This window comes from Polypterus senegalus, chromosome 9 (genome assembly GCF_016835505.1).
Source record: "Polypterus senegalus isolate Bchr_013 chromosome 9, ASM1683550v1, whole genome shotgun sequence".
NCBI classification, from domain to species: domain Eukaryota; kingdom Metazoa; phylum Chordata; class Cladistia; order Polypteriformes; family Polypteridae; genus Polypterus; species Polypterus senegalus.
The window spans coordinates 31,783,114-31,807,069 of NC_053162.1; the positions used below are offsets into that span (position 1 = coordinate 31,783,114).

The following is a 23,956-nucleotide window of genomic DNA, read 5'->3' on the forward strand; positions in this document are numbered from 1 at the left end:
ATTGGACAAGGATACAAACATCGATCATCAGTAAAGAACTCTGAACAAAATACAAGCTAGTTACAATTTCTAGGATTTAAAGCCTAACAGCTATGGTTTGATGGAAATTCACAAAACAAGAGTCTTCAAACGCTTCTTAAACACATTGAGCAGGTCAGAGTTTTGAATGGAAGTGTGCAGCTCCTTCTGACAGTCAGAAGCTACACATCAAAAGATTCTGAATTGATATTTGATTACCATCCTTACAACTCCATAAAATTTAATTATGACAATGGACCTATTACTAGCTGATATGCTTGACATATCTCATTTTCAGTGGAAATTTTAAATTTGGATTTAATTTCACATTAGATGTGAATTTTTTAGATGTTTATTTTTTGCACTAGCACCCTTCAAATTCTAGTTATGCCACTGCACATTGGCAATTCCTCATCAGCTCTTCTCTAGCAGGTCACCTCCCTTTATGGACTCAACAATTGCTACTACACTTCTATCTGGCATCTCTCCAAACAACCTGTAGAGAAGACTGCTTTTTCTAGAAAGTTATCTGTAGGTGTTAGTCCTAGTAGCTTCCCCAAACCAACCCTGGACCTATCTCAGTACCTGTACTTAGTCTGTCCCAGTTGAAGCACCAAGCAGACAAAAATCTGCCAGGGATGTTGGTATGGTGGCATGCTGATATCGGTTTAAAAGTCAAATGCGTGCGTTTCCTCCGGGTACTCCGGTTTCCTTCCACAGTCCAAAGACATGCAGGTTAGGTGTATTGGCGATTCTAAATTGTCCCTAGTGTGTGCTTGGTGTGCGGGTGCGTGTCTGTGTCTGTGTGCGCGCGCTCAGTATTGGTTGGGATTGGCTCCAGCAGACCCCGCGCCTCTTTAGTTAGGATATAGCGGGCTGGATAATGGATGGATGGATGGAAAATCAAATGCGGCTTCATGGTATCCACTATTAAGTGGCGCTTAAAACACCAAACGTATCTAAATTAAAATGATCTCATTAACGAATACGAATATTGCGCCTCTTTAGTTAGGATATGGCGGGCTGGATAATGGATGGATGGATGGAAAATCAAATGCGGCTTCATGGTATCCACTATTAAGTGGCGCTTAAAACACCAAACGTATCTAATTTAAAATGATCTCATTAACGAATACGAATATTTCAGTGACCTAAGTCATATATATATATATATATATATATATATATATATATATATATATATATATATATATATACATATATGCACAAACGTGCCCAATGTCCATGTTTTCTTAAATAGACTATCAAACCTTGTTGCTTATGAAGCGCGGGGCAGCTGCTTAAGACCGCAGTCACGTGTCATGTGTCACCGGGAACGTCTAAGTTGCATCAGCCACATGCGCTACGCACAACCTAGTTCTTACGGAGGGCGGTAACCCGAATCTATGATTGATTCCAATTCTACCCAATGGATTTTCGCATTTTTTAAAGATTTACCAGATATAGCAAATTGTGTTTTTCAGGGGCGGTCCATCGCAAAGTGTGGTTTCTCTGCGCCGGTGGTGTGTGAGGGCATTAGTTGTTAAATTTAAGAGGCACTTTCAGGTAAAATTACTATTTTATTTATTTTAAAATACGAAACAGTTGGATAGAATTTAGTCTACTTAATTCGTGTTTTTAAATTAATTGACTGTTGGGTAGTCAGTATATATTTTATTTCATTTAATTGCATGTCGTGTCGATCCATGTATTATTTGATATTATACAGGAAAAGTGGTAAAAAAAATAAGTTGCACGCAGATATACGTTAACGCCTCTGAGCTGTTTGATGCACTTTAACGATCTCATTATGTACCACGTTTATGTTACGCCACGACCGAATTGACCGCGCCACATCATCCTAATCCAATTGTTATTATTTCGCACTGTCACTGTACTGTCCTTGCATTTTAAACTGACCGCCCGATTACTTCGCGCACAGGACAGAAGGGTCGTGAAAAGTTGTCTTTTACGGAAATTTGCCATCTTGGCAAAATCGGACTTTTTAGATCCTCCTAAATGTGCTTGGTCTACTTAAAAGATATTGGGAAGTCCTCGTAGTTCTTGCCTCCAGACAAGTGCAGCTAGTCAAACCTGTTAATGCTCCATGAAGTTTTTTTTTTTTTGCAACCTGTACTAAAAATTTTTAAGACATTCGAAATACTATTTTCTGTTATTTAGGAAATGTATATTTTGTTGTAATTTTGAATAAACGAAAGTAAAATAAATTTAGCAAGGGAAGTGGCGCAGTGGCTTGCGCTGTTCCTTTATAGTCCCAGTTCAAAACGCGAGCCCGGTCTCTGTCCGTCTCCGCGTGCCTGTATGTTTTTTAACCTCATCTCAACTACCTGAGCTTTAGGTTAATTGTCGATTGTAAATTGAGAAAGCAGATGGTTTTTGTGTCTTGCTCAGGAATATTTCCGACTAACCGCTTCTGCAGACGAAATGAGCTGTAATATATTGTTTACACTTTTTGAGTCACGGCACATTAATCAATTTTGTTTTAAACGTCATATGCTTTATTTAGAGTCCAAGAATATCCAGACTAAGTGACATTGTCAGGTTTGCCACTGTTGGGGTTTAGTTATATAGCATGTATACAAATAGTTCCATTGTGCAAAGAAAGTACAAGTGCCATACAATTTATCGCCAGTGGCATATTTTGTTTAATGCGTCATTCAGGGTTTGTTGCTGCCATAACAGGCACTGGCGCTCTGGGCCCAGACTTGAATAATTGGATTAGATCTGCTTTGTAAGATCCCTTGATCAAAAACGCATACTAAGTAATTAAATGAAAATGTAATACATTTTAGATATTCAGCACAGGGAAGTAAGTGTGTGTGTGTGTGTGTATGTACTGTATATGTGTGTGTGTGTGTGTGTATATAAATATATAATATATACACTGTGGTGGGCTGGTGCCCTGTCCTGGGTTTGTTTCCTGCCTTGTGCCCTATGTTGTCTGGGATTGGCTCCAGCAGACCCCATGACCCTGTAGTTAAGATATAGCGGGTTGAATAATGGATGGATGGATGTATATATGTATGTGTGTGTGTGTGTATATGTATATATATGTATACATACATATACACACACATACATTATTGAATCAGAAACACCAAACCGCTGAGATTAAGTCGACAAGAAAAATTTAGGTCAACTTTGTTGACAGTCCTTGCCCTACCTCTTGAAGCTCATTGGTCATTTGATTTAATTTAATTTTAGTACTATAAATACCATGAGCGCAGTTTGGAATTCCATGAGCCCCACTTGCCATATTGAAAGTCAATGGGTCGTTTTGAATGCTTACTTTTGATTTGTGACACAAAATATAATTCAAAATTATATACATAACATGCATTTATATATTTTTTCAATATATTTTATATGTTGGATTTCCTTACGTTTTGATCTACCAAAGTTATTAACAGTGTTCGATAAAGTTAGCATTCATTAATTAATGGAGAACTTATATTGACTCAGTATGAGTGGTGGACTATTGCCCCATCTAGAATTGATTCCCGATTTGCACTGGATGCTGTTAAAGAATGCTTCAGCCCTCAGTGACCCTGTATCGAAGTAAGGCGGTTCAGAAAAAAATGAATGAAAAGATTTTTAGAAGGTTGTTACGGTTGTTGGTGATGTCCCCATTACTATTTGATCATCGGCTCCTTCAAAGTCCAGTGGAGCTTTCACGTTTTCCAAGCACTTAGTGGTTTCTCTTGTTTGAAATTTGTATATTCCCAATTTGTGCAAGTTTGAATGGGTGTTCTGAATTAGCTCAATATAACTAAGTGTGGGGTATGCCTGATTGTGCCCTGTGAAGAACTAGTGTTTTGTCTAGATTCAAGACCTTTCTTTCTCCCAGGACTGCTAAAACAGATCCAGATTTTCTTCGATCCACTAATGGCAAAAAGTAGGTCCCGAAAATGGAGAGATAAATGATAAAGATTGACTAGAAGAAGAACCAGAAAGCAACTACCAACTCAGACTTCCACTGTATATCTCGGCTATGGGGTTTTATTATCCAGCAGGGCAAAAAAAGTCTTAAAAAAAGTTTTAACCTTTTTTTTATCAGTCTTATTTATAATTTCCACTACTGCATGTTGAATAATTGTAGCATATCTTATGATATAATTTATTATTGCTGGGCCAGTAAAATATATTTGCTATTGTATTGTGAGGTATAGTGACCAAAGGTTTGAATTATGTTAAATTATATCACTTAGAAAAAAAACACAGAACTGCTCTTTCAATTTTTAAGTAAAATGGTCTTTGTTGGTACTTTGTCACTAATGAACATAGATTTGAAGGATTTTATACATTACATTTTGCAGTGATTTGAGAAAGTGAACATCTGTAAGGTCATTATCATGAGTTTAGTTGAAATAGATGAAGAATATCATGCTGGCATTGTTTAAAGATTTATTATTCTAATTTGTCTGCATTTTCTTCTCAATTTATAGAATGGACTCAACACTTACAGCTTCTCAGATTCGACAGAAATTCATTGACTTCTTTAAAAGGCATGATCATGAGTATGTGCACTCTTCTGCTACGGTGCCGTTGGATGATCCCACACTGCTGTTTGCGAATGCTGGCATGAATCAGGTAATTTCTTACAAATAAAAAATATTGATCGATTAGTTTTCAGTTAATCAACACTGATGTTGTCTTACCTTTTCATGAATTCTAGAAGTCAGCGTTTTTTGTTTCTTCATGCACTGCTAATTGATCTACCTAAAGCTGATGTTGCATTATGTGACTTCTAATCATTTGATATGCCAGACTTGCTGACTGCAGTTGCTGATGTTGCCGCCAGACTGTGTCAACTCACAAAAGAAAATTTAAAAATGGCTGGGCATGTCGCACTTAGTGGCTGAGTGCCGACCTTCCAGCATAGTTGTGCTTGCCTCTTTTTGTGACATCCTGACAGAGTCAGTGCTGTAAGAAAGGTTAACAGTTATGGCAAGTTCATGGCTAGCTGCAGTCTCATTCCTTTTTCGTTTCTTCTTTATGTTCTGTTTTGGTATGTAAAACACAAGACATCAGATAGACAAGCTTCTCTTCTGTTTGTGTGATCCAAAGCACCTGTTTTCCCAATTCCTTATTGCTGCATTATATGTATTGCACTTTCAGGTGAACATTCATTGGCTGTTAGCCCTAATGCATACAGAGCTGCCCCCAGTGGCGGCTGGTGAAAAAAATTTGGACAAGGGTGCATTTTTTGGGGACATGCTGAAGCAGCACTTCATAGCTCAGGAGAAAAGAAAAAACACATACTCAAGCTGTAATGTTGCCTACACACAGAGCGTTGATAGCACGTTGCTGCACCCACCACAAGACGAACCACCAGGATTGGGACCCAAGTGCAGCGGGTGCCAATCCTGCCATCAACCCCAATGTTTTCCCTGTAAGTTGGAGAACCTGCTTGTAGGGCAGGGTGCAGACTAACGTCATACACAGGATGAAGCAATTGCAAGTTAAGGGTCTTGCTGATGGGCCCAACGGAGCAGAGTCAATTCTCACCCAGATAAGGCAATTTATAGAACTTGACCATCAGCAGCCGAACAAGGGGAATCTTCTTCTAATAAAACCCAACTCAGCAATGCATACAACACTGGAAGGTGCACACACACAAATTCAAAGACTCCACTGTTAAAAATAAAAATCCATCTATCTTGGCTATTATAATAAGAAAACTAAAAGAATGGCCTTACGTTAATGCAAAAAACAAAAAAAAAAAAAAACACTTAACTGGCATGATAGCACCCAAACTACAGATACCAATAATAGCGTACGGCAAACAGCACTGTCAAATGAATTCTGTATTTTGAATACTTAAGAAGGCCATTTGTTATGGAGGCAATTGTTGTTACATAACAGGTCTAGGCACCACAGTATTCTCAACCTTTGTAATGCATGGATTGAGGAAGGATTGATTACTTCAGACTTATTAGAGCTTTTGCTGTCATCATGGCCACACAAAGCCAATTTAAAAGCTCCACAAAATTTCACAGTCTATTATTCTGGACAGGATGTAACAATTTTTGGTTAACTCTTTGTTGTGCCTTCCAAAGCCAATCCTGTAGTCATCATCTACGTAGCTGTTCAGCAGTACTTAGCCTGCCAAAAAAATTTAGCCTCATGCTATTGTCTAGATGACTGTGGCTATTTTCATGCCGCTTGCATTTTTCAGAAAGATGTTTTAGGTCTCATACCCCCATTGTCCACAATGCTTCGATACCAACAATTTGAAACAACAAACAGAGAAAGCAAAAAAAAAACAAGATATTACTTACACCACACCCAGTTAGCCAACACCGTTTGCCATAACAAGTGCTGAAAGAATGTGTAATCTCGTTCTCATTCACTTTTCTGCGTCGGGTCGGTCTGGTCCAAACTCTGTTATCTTATGATTTAAGATGGGGTGTTCCATTAAAGAAATAACCTGATTTTTTTATTTCTGAAGTTCTTCATAAAATTGCTATCTCTAAAGTTGCCCTCGTTCATCTGTAGTTACATAATGTTAAAGGTGGATGTCAAGAGCCACGTCCCCAAAAACATCTGAAAGCAACCAGTTAATGGGCAGCCTAAGGTCACCTGCTTGCTAAAAGATCAATGACTCACATAGACTCTCATTTGGCCAGCATCCTTACATTACGGAATTATATACTTTTTTTTGTTTTGTTTTACACTCACAGAAGTTAAATAAATACAAATAGTAAGCAATTTTTAATGGATGTTGAAATGCACTGACACCAAGCACATTGTGCAAATAAGCACATTTATTTCATGATTATTTGATATTACCTATTTAATCTAAGTAGTGTTTTTAAAATATTTGGGGGGGCACCCCTGCACCCCACATTAGGCTGCACCTCTGACTAAAGACAAAATCAAACCTGTCATGGACTAGATTCATGGGAACTAGCTGCCGAATGCAACCAACTTGCTAAGGTTATGTAAATGAAGGCTACAACTGAATATCACTCAATCAATCAATCAACATTTATTTATATAGCACATATTCATACAAAAAAAATGTAGCTCAAAGTGCTTTACAAAATGAATAGAGAAATAGAAGACACAATAAAAAAAAAACATAAGTCAACATTAATTAACATAGAATAAGAGTAAGGTCCGATGGCCAGGGTGGACAGAAAAAACAAAAAAAAACTCCAAAGGCTGGAGAAAAAAATAAAATCTGTAGGGGTTCCAGACCAAGAGACCGCCCAGTCCCCTCTGACTAAAAATCAATAAAAGCTCGAAAAGTCACATAATATAACATGGCCTTAAGGTAATGTATTGTTTTCAGTATAAAAGGCAGTTTAACTGCAATGATTGTATTTTGACATTTTGTTTATGCAGCTATTCAGTGAGCCACTGGGTGTAAATTTTTTTTTGACGTATTATGTTGAACCGAGTATGTATTCCCTTAGTCTTTTCTAATTCATTTTAACACATTTTGTCTGCAGTTCAAACCAATTTTTTTAAATACCATTGATCCTACACATCCTATGGCAAAATTGCAACGAGCTGCTAACACTCAGAAATGCATTCGTGCTGGAGGAAAGCATAACGACTTGGATGATGTTGGCAAAGATGTATATCATCACACATTTTTTGAAATGTTGGGCTCATGGTCATTTGGTGACTATTTCAAGGTAAGTTTGCTTTTTAGTAGATTGTCAGTTACATAAGATTTTGTGCAAAATTCTGTTACATCTCTGTGATTTCTTTCAAATGTAGACCATCAAATTAGTAACATATATGTAATGAAAAACTGAAACTGAAGTATATTTTAAATTGACTTTGATTCCCTAACTTAGAACATATAGTGAGTCATTTATCAACCTGTGAGGTGAAGAGGATTTGTACAATGTCATGGTCTTCATTCCGTCCTCCTTTTGTATCATGACTTCTGCAGATCACATTATAGAAGGACATTTTACAAAGCCGACAAGAACGTCTCATGTATAATGTGGGACATTAGATAATATAAATACTGTAGGAAAAAACATAGAAGTTTAAAAAAGGTTATCACCCCACACTGATAGTGAACAACGAAAAGCAGCATATTTGTGTGGTATCTAACAAAAGTCATCTATAAAATAAAAAACAGCCTAACATTCCATGGTCCACTTGGAAGCTTCTGGTTCAGGACAGAAATTAACCCTAAAAAAAGGCACCAGTCTATGGAAGGGCCCACTTAAACACACACCCCTAACTGGGTCAAACTGAAGAACACAAAGGAACAGACAAAGGCAGACTATGCAAACTTCACACATAACAGTAACGAGATATGATAGGGTTTGAATCCAGAATGCTGGGTTTGTGAGTGGACTGGATTAGCCACTGTGCCACTATTTGCCTTGATTGCTAATTAATCCAAAGGGGTAATGCGGGATTTCAAGGTTAAAATGTAGGGTAACAAGTTTGCTTAGTACACTTGGTAGTTGATAGCTAACCAACCAGAGCAATGCTGTGTATTGCAGGCTCTGATGAGAAAGTTCCTACGCAACAAAAATTGGCGGTGGACCAGTACAGATAATAATTTCTAGATTTTACAACTTTTCCTTGTTAAGTGGTATAGTTAGAAACTAAATCCTCTGAGTTGTCACTGCACTGTCTTTCATACAAAGCTGAAAGTTAAGCTTAGTAAGGAAACGGTAGTATACTGACAGTAAGCTGTTTGAAATGTTATATGTTAACCACAATAAAAAAAAAACGATATCAACAGTCATTAATAAAGTGTTTTCTTGGTATTTTTCCGTTTACCCTAATTTGGCAGAGTATGAGGAGTTTTCATGAAAGTGTTCTATGACAGATTGGCAACTAATTGAGGGTCACTTTCTCCTTTTCTAAAGGCTCTGTAACCCTAAAACGGACCCTGAATTGTCTGATTTCTTTTGCTTTTGAGTTTAGTTATAATCAGATATTGAATTTCTATTTTTTATCAACTGGCCCAGCTAGACTTACTGTGGTTTCCTTTTTATAAACAGCTATGTTTAATGTTTATTTAAAAATAATTTGAATTTAAAGCCTAAAAGCCTTGAGTCCTCATAAACAATTTGGAACTCTTCCAGTGATTTAAAGTGACATTTTCTCCCAAAAAAAATTATTTTATACTTGTCTTTAAGTAGAAGCCGTTTTTTACAATTGTGCTGTAACTGCTGATATTTGTTATTCTTAAATGAGAAGTGGTTTTATTGCCTTACCACATGAATATTTGTTGCTGGTTGTCTTTATTTCAGAGCTATGCTGTACTCTATACACGTAACAATAGTCAATAAACCCATAAGCCAATAAAGATTTTACCAACTTCCAAGTCTGACCAGGCATGATACAGTGGTGTAGTAGTTTAGTCTCATTGCTCCAGCCTGTGGAATTTGAAACCTACACACCATCACTGCCCATGTGAAGTGTTCATGTTCTCCCTGTCTATGCGTATTTTTCTTCATTTACGCTGGTTTTCCTCCCACATTTTTCAAAGGTGTGCAGACTAGGTAAACCGGCAACTATAAAATGGCCCATCTTTGAGTGTATGTGAGTGGGATATGTCATGGGCTAGTTACTTGTCCAGTGTTGGTTCCTACATTGTACCCAAAGCTACCAGGACAGGCCGCAGTCCTTAGTGACCTTTATTAAGTAAACTTGAGAATGTTATGTTTTTTTAAAATCTGATCTTGTACTTCAAAAAATAACTTAACAGCTGAAGTAATTTATGTGAAAAGTTACATTTTTTTTTCTCATATTGGCTTTTCTAGTGTTGCACACTTTTAGTGTCATCGCTTGTTTTTTTTACATTCAATGTTGTGCTCAGACAGTCATAGAACATCATATAGACTTAAAAGTAAGAAAGAGGCATGGAAAATCGTGTCTGAAAATACAGATAAACTCCTCTTAAGCAAGATCATTTGAAAAGTTGTTTTCTAGGTGAGACTCCGTATACTTTAGACATAACTGGAAGTAGGTAATCTCTTAGCAAAGTTGATTCACAAGGGCATACTGTATTCTCAGACATGTAAGATGTTTTGTCTTTTTGTTTTATTTGGCTAGGATTTATAATACAGTATGTCACAAACTTGTGTTATTTAGTATTAGCATTTATAAAATGTCTTTCTTTTTAAGTACTGTAGAGTAAGCTATGCAATGCTTAATGGTTTAAGTGTTCAACCCGTAATGTTTGGTGCTGAGGTTTACTTCTCTTTGACACAGCATCTAGCTTGTCAGTTAGCACTGGACCTGCTGACTAAGGAGTTTGGCATTTTAATTGAGAGGTTGTACGTAACTTATTTTGGAGGAAACGAAGAAGCTGGGCTGGAGCCTGACTTGGAGTGCAAGCAGATCTGGCTGGACTTGGGGTGAGGGTGCTTACCTTTACAAATCATGTGTTTCTTTTTCATTTTTTTTTTTTTTGCTGTTGTGTTCATTCTAGCTGATTTAAGATAATGCACCAAAAATGTTGTTAAAAATGCATATCATTTGAGATTTCAGTCGTTTTTAATTTTAATGTTTTATGATGTAAAATGCTACCAAAAATCTTACAGAAATCAAACATGTTGTAAGGGTTCTTATTAAGAGCATTTTACTGGAGAATAGCACTCCATGGAGTGTTTCTGCTCATATTTTTATCCAGGCTACACTTTGAATTTGAATATTATTTTAATATATTCAATCTTTTTTCAAGTAGTTATATTTTATGTAAAGATTTAGGATACACAATCATAGGGTGTGACTTGTTATCACTTACATAAATACTAAAAATATGCACTAGGTTATTGAAATGCAAATTGAAGAAGTGTATTATAAATTATACTGTTAGGCTGTATTTTTGTACATACTTTCATTCTTAATAGTTTCTTTTCCCTTGTTTCAAATTATAGGATGGATGAAAGCCGCATATTACCTGGAAGCATGAAGGATAACTTTTGGGAAATGGGAGACACTGGACCTTGTGGCCCATGTAGTGAGATCCATTTTGATCGTATTGGAGGTCGTGATGCAGCTCATCTTGTTAATCAGGATGATCCCAATGTATTGGAGATCTGGAATCTTGTCTTTATCCAATTCAACAGGTACTTTACTGAAGCACACAATATATATATATATATATATATATATATATATAATAACCATAACACATGGTGGTTTTGGTTCTAAATCCTAATTTTGTTTTTATTAAAAGAAACATATATGAAAATGAGATGATCCCTACGTACACACCCACAGTTTCACTTGTTTTATCTACAGACTGTTAACTTTTGCATGTGAAAACAGAAAGTCTATTCCCACCAGTCTCTGCTAATTCCACTACATTTGCCTTCCTAGCACAGATTTCTCAATGATTTGGGAGTTCATTGTGAATCTTATTAATTGGATGTACAGTATTTATAGTAAAAACAACAAGTAATGCTGTGTAACTAGTAGTAATGGGAAGAGAGGACAGTAGCAAATGAGGAGACCATTCGTTTCACCCAGCTTATGTGACTATTTAAGTGAAAAATCAATATGATCATAATTATGCATCTGTCATTAACTTTCAGCTGTTGTGTTAGAAACATTCGAGAGAATGTGATATATTTATCTAGCACATCAATAAGGTGCATTACTGGTAGTTATTTTGAAAATACCATCATATCTGTTTTGATATTGGCTTGCTGTCCTTGTGCGGTGAAGGGACTGTACTGTGTAAGGAGCTTTTGTACCTTGGAAATGGGCCATATGCTGTGATTCCTCTGAAATGTCCTCTTTTGGGGGTCTATGAGATTGTGAACATTTGGTTAATATTACAATACAAGAGATTGTTAATTTCAATCACTTTGTATTGTCAATCAATGGGCAACAAGACAGAGAAAGAGATCAACTTTAAGAGAAGTGTCCAAGGTCTTGCTATATAGGCAAATAAATATGTAGTATTCTTTACTTTTAATGTTATTGTTAGTCATGGTTAAAGTTTATGATTTTTCTGATATTTACAGATATTTTATTATTATTTGGAACTACCTACTGAATGCTTAAATATACTGATCATTAACTTGGTTTAATTTTGTGCCTTTTATGTGTAGCATACTAAAGAAATTAGTTCATTATAGCTCACAGCCCATCAGATTTTTGTCCACAGTCCAAGGGCTGACAAACATTTTTCTACCAGTATTTTGTTTTTCCTTTATGTCTTCAAGAATTACAGACAGGTCTTGCTGTTTACTGTTTTTACAGGGAGCCTGATAGTTCCTTGAAACTGCTACCTAAAAAGAGTATTGACACAGGAATGGGTTTGGAGAGGCTGGTATCAGTGCTGCAGAATAAGATGTCCAATTACGACACCGATCTGTTTTTGCCTTACTTTGATGCCATTCAAAAGGTGAGTTTGGATTTGGCAAAGTACTTTCAAAGACGGGAATTCTATCTCGGAGCCACAAATACTGATAAGCCAGTATCAGTTCCATTGATTTCAAATCCGAGATCTTGTTGCATTTAACAAGTGCAGTTGCTGAACCTCCTCTTCTTGAGGATGCCAGATTACAAGAGAAGGAATAGCAGGTGACAAGAGATTACATGACACTTTCATGCTTCTTCTGCATAGTTTAAAATTTCTAATTATTGTGATCTCACCACATTTTTTTACAGCCAGTTAATCCAGCCTGACAGCGTTGGGGACTATACAAATATTTTTCCGTATTGGCAAGTTCAGCTGTGATCTTAGCCTTTTTATTTCATTCTGTTGTGAATAGAGAAACACAGACCATCAGATAAACAAGCTTCTCTGCTGTTTATGCAATCCAAAACTTCCATGTTAATTCTTTCCTTGCCTCCGCCTTGCACTTCTCACTGAATGGTCATTGGTGATCAGCTCTCATTCACACAGGATTGCGCCAATATGGCTTAAGATGAAGTAAGCTTGTATGATTTTTGTTGTGCCAAACCACAGAGCAATAAGACTGAGTCATTAGAAATGTCACACTACGTGATTGGAAGCCACAGACTCTTAGTATGACTATCAACAACTTTCTAAGAACTTGTCTAAATGAAGGCTGTGACTGACAATCAACAGAAGAATGTGATGCTGGCCTAAAGTAACTTTTATCAATGTTCTTATTTATCAAATAAGAACTGATATGTGTGTATGCCTCCTTAGCATTACATTTCCCCCAGAATAATGAGCCATAAAATGTGATTTTTTTTTCCACGTCAACAAGAAAAATCTCATTGCTTTTTTTTTTTTAAAACATGTTAATATTAAAATGTCAACATAAATACAGTAGGAAATGTATGTCGAGTATCCAATGCTGTAGTAATGCATATACATCCTTCATGTTACATGTTTTGAAGCAGTAGACAACGCAATGCACTATGTCACGATCAGGACAGTAGAAGTCTGTTTCTTTGCTCATTTTTAAAATATTTTTCTGTTGCTTGCGTATGAGAAGGCAAGGTTTAGTTACTTTCATATTTCCCCTGGGGTGAACATTGACAATTGCTGCATTGTGAAGAGTGCTTAGTAGGCTAACATCTTTCTTGTCCATTTATTTGATCCCAATGTTTTTGCCTTTTTTGCCACACGCAGTGAAGCTTCACAGGACCAAATTCACCATGCCATATGCATCAGTTTCACTATCCATGGCAAAGACTGATGGCGATTTACATTGTCATAACTATCTCTCTTGATTTGACAAATGGTTTAGGTTTAGTTTCAGTTTGTAATCTGGCTTTATAGCTTTTTTTTTACACACCATTATATTTTGGTTGAAGGCTCCAGTCCACTCATGAATGTTGATGAGTGGCAAAACACATGGTAACATTTATGGTTTTTGGAGCATAATATTGTCTCATCCACTAGGTGGCAGCAGAATACTGTCCCAAGAGTTATCCAGGCTTTACCCTGTAAAGCAGATCCTTAAACATCACCCTGAATTCTGAGCCCAAGTCACACTTAGGGTTAAAACAAATGATGTTAAAGATACAGTTTTCAAAGAAAGTTGTCACATTTTGTTGCTAAGTTTCCATTTTAATATGTTCTTTTTTTGAATTTCTACAAACAGTAGTCTTTAGCAGTTGTCATTGTATTTTATTGATGAACTGTCATGTTTTAAATTAAGTGTAAATCTATGTTGTGTTGTTCATTTGAGCTGCTCTTGTTACACAGGGTACTGGGGCACGGCCTTATACTGGAAAGGTTGGTGCCGAGGATTCGGATGGAATTGATATGGCATACCGTGTTCTGGCCGATCATGCCCGAACCATCACTATTGCACTGGCAGATGGAGGACGTCCAGATAACACCGGGCGTGGGTAAGTATTTATACCACAACATTTTTAGATGTTTAAAGCTAATATGAATTACTATAATTAGCAATATGTGTTAAAGAAAAAATTCACAAAAGTCTTGACGTCTGTCGTTTCCATGCCGACGTGTTAAATCCACTTTTCTTTCACAGGTATGTTCTGCGGAGGATCCTGCGTCGTGCAGTCAGATACTCTCATGAGAAACTAAATGCCCAAAAGGGTTTCTTTGCCTCACTTGTTGATGTGGTTGTGAACTCACTGGTAAGTGTCTCTGTTACCGAGGGCTTCCATCTCACTTTCTGTAATTATGTAGAGGACACATATTCTTAGTGTTGCTCTTCAGTTATATTGTATACATCTTGTTTTCCCCTTTTGTTTTTTGTTCTGATTTGAGGTTCCAGTAATACTTGTGCTTATTTTCAGGGAGGAGCATTCCCTGAACTAAACAAAGATCCAGACATGGTGAAAGATATTATTAATGAGGAAGAGACACAGTTTCTTAAGACTCTTAGTAGAGGGCGGAGAATTCTTGATCGAAAGATTCAAAGTATGGGAGATAGCCAAGTCATCCCAGGTGAGGTTCTGAAAGTGTATCTTGGTCTTGATAAAACTCTAAAACTGAAGGCTCTTATTTTTGACAGTTTTGAAGCCTTGTCTTTAGCATTTGACAACCTTATTGAGTTTCAAGAACTGACCGTTTTGGTATGCCATGTATTAAAATAATTTGCAGTGCTAGGGTAATGAATAACTGCTTGCTGTTTTAAAATCACTAAAATGCTGTCAGTATTCCTCACCAGCTGAATTTTGTAAAATGTAAACCCGTGAAGCCTACTACCACATTACAGTGTTACTGCAAAATTAATCATCTTGACTGCAAGAGCTAAGCCCGAAAAGGCAATTTTGCTGTTACTGTTCACTGTTAATGCCCATTTTATTATAAACCAGGAGTTTTACTGGGCACATTACTGAACATTAGAACATTCTAGACAGGAATCTGGTCATTCTGCTCAACAAAGCTCGCCAGTGCTATCTGCTTAATTCTTCCAAAATAACATCACGTCTAGTGTAACAGTAGTTGTCTACAGGCATATGTCATTGATTGGTTGCAAAAGACAAAGTGTTAGCTAAAATAAGAGAATGCTTGGTATTTGAGAAAGACGAAGGAATGCTGAGAGAATCTAAATGTTCTGGCAGCTGGGACAGGTTTGGTTTTGTGCAATCCTACATTGGACAAAGTGGGATTAAGGGAGGATTACTGGCCTATTTATTTTGTATGCTTACCTAGTTTTTGATTCCAGAACAGCCTGAATTCTTTAAGGTGTGCGTACATCATTGCCATAATGGGGTTTAAATTGCTAAAAAAGAATGCCTTGTTACACTTTGGTACTAAAATGATGCTTGGCTATTAAGATACTTAATGTATGCCATTACACTACGACAACGAGCCTGTACTATTGACACAAAAAAGGATGGATGTGTAGTTTACCCCAAATTTTGGCCCTGCCATCTGCATGTCACAACAGTAATTGGGGTTTGTTAGACAAGATGACGTTTTCCCTGTCTTTAATTATCCAGTTCTCATGATCACTTGTGGTTTTCTGCTGCTGTAACCCATGCTGTTCTAGATACAGTACATTATGCATTTACTGTATATACTGTGTAGCAGTAGGGGGTGCTATTGCTCCCTTGAACCCTCAGGTACCAAGCCAAACACCAGGTAAAAGTGCTACAATAATTATTTGTATTATAATAATGTGCACTAAGCACCCTCGACTCCACACTACTCATTAACCACAATAATAATAATCACAATACCAATCCTCCGACTCCCAGACGCGTTGCCCTCCTACCACCCAGCTCAGGAGCTCCCACAGTCCTTTTATAGTACATGACCTGGAAGTGCTCCTTAACCTGCAGTCCATGTGACTTCCTAGCACTTCCAGGTCAAAAAACTCTTCTTTCTTCAGCCCGGAAGCACTTTATTCCTTCCGTTCTCGTGACCTGCAAGTACTTCCGGGCTGTAGGAACACCAAATGTCTCTGTGCCTCCCTGCAGCATCCCCTGGTGGCCCCGACGTTATCCAGCAGGGCTGTGTATTACAACTCCAAAGTCCATGATGCCCTGCTGGAATTTGGGGCATCTCCACACAGCAGGGAGGGCTCCATCTGGTGGCTTGGGGGTCTTGGCCGGGATAAACTGCCGGGCATAGTCCACAACTCGCATATAAGTCGGGTGTCTTGAAACCCGAAAAATCGATCATAAAATCAGACCCTGACCGGTTCAAAAATGCGACACTTCATTTTTAAATTTTTTTTACATCTTCTTGCCTCTTCCAATCTCACACCAGTTTCTCAGACGCATCAGATTTTGTGGCAGTGGTCACGTAGGCACAATAGAGAGAGAGAGGTTAGGATCACATGCTGATAAAGCTCATTGCAGCACCCACATAGAAAACAAAGGCTGTGTGCTCCGTGATTACTCTCTCAGATGGGCGTAATCTCTTGGACTAATAGCGCAAGTTTTCTGAATTCAACTTATACACAACCGACATTATAAAATACCAGTGACAGCGTACTGCACGATAACACACCTGACTTGAGCATTCCTAGTTTTCATACTCTGGTACGTTTAGGATTCATTTGCACAGAGGTTGTGAGCAGCTCTTCTTTTCTCCACTCTAGCGGCCTGCTTCTTCTCTTCTTCTGTCGTCATCTTTTCACGTTAAAACTGATTCACTTAAACTGGCACTTAAGTCTTCAATCTGCCTCAACAATGATTTAAGATACGAAGAGGTAAGAGAAGTGACCGCGAAGATGGTAGGGAATGAGAACGCCGCACGGCCACCCTGCTGTGCGCTGCCGAGACTTGATTCTACAGTAGAATAAAAAAAAAATAAAAAGAGTAATAAAAATCATCACCCCGAAAGCAGATAGTAGACGTCACGTAGTATGTGTGTACCAAATTTCAGGTCAATAGGTCAAACGGTTTGCGAGCCACATGTGATTTAAAATCCTAGACAGACAAACGAACAGCCATGGTAGCGTATTATATAAGAAGACCGGAAATTTTACAGTAAAATCAATTCCAGACTTATCTGTGGGAGAACTTATCTGCGAGTATATACGATAGAGATATCCTTTTGATTACCACTGTTGCAAAAAGTTTTTATTAGTTTCTTTTGCATTTTGTTTTTTAGTATTTGAAGGCTTTCTGTCAGTTTAAACAAGTCTGACAATTCTTCTCTGGTCTTTCTCATTAATAAATTGTTTTCTCTCGCAGAACCAGTGCTAACTGGTTATTTCTGGATATTTCTCATTCTCCTGCCATAAGAATTCCAGGAGTGCAGCTGTTTACAAAATGCTGGAACCACCACAGCTGCCATCAACAATTCTACCATGTTCTTTTAACAGCACTGATTACCTTCTAACTAATGACTTTGACTGGAACATAAACCTGCATTTGCTTGCAAGTCTTCAGTAACTGATTTTGGTATCCTGGACAATTCTTGTTTATAGATCTTTACATATGCCATCTGCTACAATATATTGTTAAATTATATTAGTTAATAGTATTTATGTTTAAAAATATTTATTTTTTTAAATACAATCATTTTGATTGAAGCTTCATTTGAGCAAATGTAAGGATTATATCAGTCGTGATTATTTACAGCAGATAATTATTTGAGCAATGTAATTTTAAGTGAACATTTATTTTTTTGTTGGTAGTGTTTCTTTTAAAAGTAACTAGTGACAATGTGATATGCTGTTCCAAAAAGTAGACAACCACTAGATTAACATGTATTCACATGATTTATCCCAGTTAAATTGTTAACCTAAACTCCCTCGTTCATCTTTACTTGGTCTTTGGTATACTTAGCTGTGAGACTCGTTCCTCTCATGCTGTTCATCAGAGCTTTTAATCACACTTTTTTTTTTTTTTACCTACATCTTGGCCTCATCTCTTTCAATTTTTACACAAACAACCTCTTTGTCAGATTAAGCTCTGATTACATCATAACTGTATAATGATGTATCTTCTGAAACAATTTATGCACACCTGTGTGTTCAGTGCCAGTAAGACTTCTTAAGAACTCTGAACTTTTGTTTAAGAAAATTAATCATACATCATTTTTCTTTATTTTTACATAATAAGTGCAGTTAATGGCTCTACATTGCTTATTTTTTAAACATTTATAGGTGACACTGCCTGGCTACTCTATGACACCTATGGCTTCCCACTGGATCTTACTTCTCTCATTGCCGAGGAGAGAGGCATGAAGATTGATCTTGATGGTTTTGAGGAAGAGAAAAAAGCTGCACAGGTGAACGATGAGAAAGTGACAGATGATGAAATCTTTGCCCCTAACAGCACATACTTGATGATGGAGTTTTGATTTCCCAGTAGTTTTAGTTTTTTGGCATGTATCTATAATTTAAAAAAAAAAAAAACAACAATTTAAAGTTGCCTTGTGAACTTGGTAATACACCTTTAATTTGTGTTCCTCTTACACATTTTGAACTTCCAAATATTCAAAGTGAAAACTGTACTGCATGCTTTATCATTACTCTATTTTTGAATTTTAGCTCAAGTCTCAAGGAAAAGGTACAGGAGATGACGATCACATCATGCTTGATATCTATGCTATTGAAGAACTGCGGTCCAAAGATTTTCAGCCCACTGATGATTCTCCCAAATATAGCTATAGAGTTGATGGTTCTGGAAACTATGGTAATCAACTTTTAAGTATTTAGCACTGTCAGGAATGTCACATGATGTATTAATCCTTGGGGATTAATAAAGTATCTATCTATATCTATATCTATCTATCTATCTATCATGTCCACCATACTATGTGCTTTCCTAGGCTTCCCTCCTGTAATTCGTTACTATGTATATAGACTTTGAGTCTCTTTTGAAGGTAGCATTATTTAAATATTGTCTTGGAAGATCATTGCATTCATTCTTTTGAGATTTTGTGTCTACTTGTATCTTAGTGAATAGACAGTGACATGTTTGTGTTTTCAAGAGAGAGAGATATAGCACGTGACAGATGAGTAAATCAATCCCGTTGTAGTATATATTATTAAACATTGTTTGATTTCTGCCTAGCACCTATATACTCCAGCTCTCCAACCTGCCACCCACCACCACAAGCCTAGATTAAATTTAATGAGAGAGAAAACGAATGGATGGATTTTAATATTTACATTATTTTCAGCTAAAACCAAGACGTAAAATTTTTCTGTGCATTTCTTTCGGCAAAGAAACCCCTTCCAAATGTGTAAGTTTTATCACTTGCTACTAAGTCAACTTTTGGTCATCCCTGCAGCAGAAACTCTAGAATTTAGACTTAGATGCGCAGCCTGGAAAAGGCACTAATCTGAAACTGGAAGGGGAAACCATTTAAAGAACTTTTAACATGTATCATATTTTCATTATGCATTCATAAATTCCATGATTTTGCTGTTCATGTATGTCTTTCGAGTGACCTGGTTAACTGTAGTTCCTCCTTCATTCAGTGTTTGACGTGGCTGTGGGGACTGTCTTGGCTTTGCGGCGGGAGAAGATGTTTGTAGACGAGGTGACCACTGGCCAGGAGTGCGGAGTGTTGCTGGACAGCACCAGCTTCTATGCTGAGCAAGGAGGGCAGATATTTGATGAAGGCTACATGGTCCGTGAGGATGACAGCTCTGAGGATGTAAGAAACTCTTTTATTGTCTGGGGTAAAACATTGGGAGCCAAGGATATTACAGTATACTGAAATTTTAAATGTCACTGTTATCAAAATGCAACTTTTTTTTTGTTTTGTTTTCCTTCCACATTCCAGAAAATCAGCAGGTTAGGTTAACTGGTGCATATAAATTGGCCAAGTGTGAGTGTGATTGGGTGTGTGGGTGGCCCCTAGGACAGACTGGTGTGCCGTCAAGAGTTTCATCATGTCTAGGATCCTGTGCTGCTAGGTCAGGTTCTTAACCCAGAATTGGATTTAGCAGCTTTGTGAATGTTTTATTATTTTAAAATATAAATTCTTTAGTTATGTGTCCTTAAAAAAAAATAAGGTGCGTGAAACAAAATTTGATCACATTCAATAAACCTCTCTTCCAAAAATAATACCAGTTTCTTTTATATATAGCATTTTTATCATGACAGCGTAGCACCAACTGTTAAAATAATAACTTCATAAATGTTCTCTCTTATTTATTTTGTGCAGGAAATCTGACATGGTTGCTGTTAACAACTATTAAAAGATCTGTATTTTTTCAGTAAAACTCTGATATAGATGATAAGGGTCCAGTGTAATACTTCAATCTCTGCACAAAGGGGAATAAATTAAATATCTTGAAATACACATTAATCTACATTTTGAACAATTTAAAATGTGTATTTGCTTTTTTCAGGACCCTAAATCTTTGGCATTGTGCTTAATTTGAGATTGGGCATACCAAATGTTGCGCCTTCAGCGTAAAGCACTCTAATGTTTGCATATATTGTGTATGCTCACAGTATTTTTTGGTACATTTGCTTAAAATGTGAAGATGTCCATCTGTCCGTCCATGTAAAACAACTCTGCACCCAATGGATTGATTTCTTTAAAGTCTGGTAGACTTGTTCTTCAAAGACGTTTGTTGGGAAAGTTCAATTTTCATTCAGATGAGAATGCTGTAAAAATCTGGAAATTTTACAACTCCCATTTAAAAAGCATTAAAACGGCAAGTAAAGTAGTAGTAGAGCATGGGGAAATTGTGGAGTCTGTGTTTTTATAAAACGCAAAGTACCTTTTTGTCATCATCATTTAAAAAGCATTGGCAATTTTTGAAAATCATCTATCTCAAAAAGGCCAGTAGAGGGCAGTAAAGCATGCAGAGCAGTGATTTCTCGTTTCTTGGTTTGTTTGCATAAAATGTTTTTTGTCTGCACCATTCTGTGCAACCTCAGTTACTGATTCATTTACCATGAGAGGGAGATTATTTTTAACTTTTATATTTTTCTCTTTAACACACCAGATAGCAGCTCCTCATGGCAAAACAGATCCCCAACACAAAGTATTGAAATGCCAGCAGAGTCTCATATGTGGAGAAACTTGATGTTAAATTGGCAGGTTGCTTGACTCTCTCCTGTTGCTCATCATCACCACTCGGTTTAGTGATCGTTATGAATGTAAAAGTAAAAGAATGCAAACCACGGGGGAAAAAATAATTTGAATAGGACACTTCCTAAGCATGACCGTTCAAGCCTTTATACATTGAACAAATACACATGTATACAGTATTTACATTACTCTAAAAATAATTTCAAGAACAGGAATAAAGAACATTCAAAGTTCCCTGAACACACCTGAATGTAACACCATTTGTACATTTTGTAATTTGTTGTTTACCATAGAAGTGTATCAGTTCTTTTGCTAATTTTGTATACTTCATATTTCCCAGAATGTCTGTATTGTAGTGTAAATAGCTAATAATTCATATACTGTATGTCAGGTCTTCTGGAAAAAAAAATACCAGTGATTAATTACTTACTATGACAAAAATACACACTACCGGTCAAAAGTTTTAGAATATCTGTTTTTCCAATTTTTCTTCAAATTTAATCAGTTGAAATACAATGAATGACATAAAATAGTGAAAAGGTAAGCAGTAAACTGCCAGAGATTTAAATTTAAAGTTTAGGTTTGCAAAAGCTGAAAAAATGGAAATTTCTGAATATTATAAATGGGCCTTCTTCACTGAACAAGTAATAAGTTACAACCTACAGATGTTCTGCAGTAATTAAATGAAGTTGCAAGTTGAAGCAGTTTGCACAGGTGTCCTAACTTCTGTTGATTACTTAACACTAGAATTACCAGAGCCTACGAAAAAACTCGTAAATCCAGCCCACCTTCAATCCCTTCGCACCTCTCTGTCAGCCTCTTTTGTCTTGTATATGTGCTGATAAGCCCAAGCAGCAAGCAGCCTGCTATGCCATCCCCCCCATCACCTCAGAATGGGCAAGATGTTCTCCCAGTTTCCTGCCTTGATTGATTATCTGGGAGTGAGCTACCCAGAATTGTAAGGGGAAATAATTTGATGTGTGTTTTGTGTCTACAACAATCTATGTAAAAACATTGTTAAAACAGAAATGTTTTTCATTTTTTAGTAATAAATGACAAAATATAGACATTAACTGTATAATGTGTGAAGGCTGACAGCAAAATATCAAAAGAAACAGCACCATGCACCAAAATGTTTAGACTGGGAAAGATCCGAAAAAAAAAGAAAACACACAGTCACTGATTACAACCACAGAAGGCATGTGAATGAATATGAATAATATGAATAATGTTACATCAGTGCCACGCTTCCGAAATGTACTGTATAGGTCATAAAATGAATAATTCCGAATGTCATATATACAATCATATGAAAAAGTTTGAGAACCCCTCTTAATTCTTTGGATTTTTGTTTATCATTGGCTGAGCTTTCAAAGTAGCAACTTCCTTTTAATATATGACATGCAGTGTGGAAACAGTAGTATTTCAGCAGTGACATTAAGTTTATTGGATTAACAGAAAATACGCAATATGCATCATAACAAAATTAGACTGGAGCATACATTTGGGCACCCCAACAGAGATATTGCATCAATACTTAGTTGAGCCTCCTTTTGCAAATCTAACAGCCTCGAGACGCCTCCTATAGCCTTTGAGTGTCTGGATTCTGGATGGAGGTATTTTTGAGCATTCTTCCATACACAATCTCCCCAGATCAGTTAAGTTTGATGGATGTAGAGCATGGACAGCCTGCTTCAAATCATCCCATAGATTTTCGAAGATATTCAAGTCGCGGGACTGTGACGACCATTCCAGAACATTGTACTTCTCTCTCTGCATGAATGCCTTTGTAGATTTCAGACTGTGTTTTAGGTCATTGTCTTGTTGGAATATCCAACCCCTGCGTAACTTCAACTTTGTGGCTGATGCTTGAACATTACCCTAAAGAATTTGTTGATATTGGATTGAATTTATCCGACATAAAAACTGAAAAAACAGAAGTGTTCTAAAACTTTTAACTGGTGTGTAATTCTACCTGTCTGCTTGTTTTTGTCTCTGAAGTGTCAGATAGGGTTCTAGATGAAATATTACTCATGGGACACAAAATGGGGGGGAAACAAGCTTGGGTTAGGTGGATTGGCGATTCTAAATTGGCCCTAGTGTGTGCTTGGTGTGTTTGTGTGTGTGCGGTGGGTTGGCACCCTACCCAGGGTTGGTTCCTGCCTTGTGCCCTGTGTTGGCTGGGTTTGGCTCCAGCAGACCCCCGTGACCCTGTGTTCAAATTCAGCGGGATCGACAATGGATGGATGGATGGATGGAAACAAGCTTGTAGGTGCTAAATCTGGTACCCCATAACAAATAGGGGAAAAATCTGGTACCCCATAACAAATTCCATAAATTCAATAAAATATTCTATTTCATAAACTTTTTAAAGACTGACAGTAGACATTCTGTAAGTTAGGAAGAGTATACAAAATATTTAGCACATTAGAACTTGGGTATTTTTAGTTGTACTATATACACTTCCTCCAAAATGTTTATCTGCATGTGAAAATCCATCCATCCATCCATTCTGCTTTTCCAGGGGAGGTTGTGAGGTATCTGTGGTCTACACCAGCT

At 37.0% G+C, this 23,956-nt stretch overlaps 1 protein-coding gene across 1 annotated transcript in view; it reads left to right on the forward strand.

The window, feature by feature from the left end:
* The first annotated feature begins 1,486 nt into the window (after positions 1 to 1,486).
* The window catches only part of aars1 (alanyl-tRNA synthetase 1), a 34,790-nt gene continuing 12,320 nt past the window's right edge, over positions 1,487 to 23,956 (forward strand). The window contains exons 1-12 of the mRNA XM_039762840.1: positions 1,487 to 1,584; positions 4,485 to 4,629; positions 7,497 to 7,685; positions 10,240 to 10,385; positions 10,908 to 11,099; positions 12,241 to 12,385; positions 14,168 to 14,313; positions 14,460 to 14,568; positions 14,731 to 14,881; positions 18,504 to 18,628; positions 18,891 to 19,035; positions 19,827 to 20,005. Of these exons, the coding sequence (XP_039618774.1) occupies positions 4,486 to 4,629; positions 7,497 to 7,685; positions 10,240 to 10,385; positions 10,908 to 11,099; positions 12,241 to 12,385; positions 14,168 to 14,313; positions 14,460 to 14,568; positions 14,731 to 14,881; positions 18,504 to 18,628; positions 18,891 to 19,035; positions 19,827 to 20,005 (1,671 nt within the window). The 5' untranslated portion in view covers positions 1,487 to 1,584; position 4,485. The remainder of the gene's footprint in view (positions 1,585 to 4,484; positions 4,630 to 7,496; positions 7,686 to 10,239; positions 10,386 to 10,907; positions 11,100 to 12,240; positions 12,386 to 14,167; positions 14,314 to 14,459; positions 14,569 to 14,730; positions 14,882 to 18,503; positions 18,629 to 18,890; positions 19,036 to 19,826; positions 20,006 to 23,956) is intronic.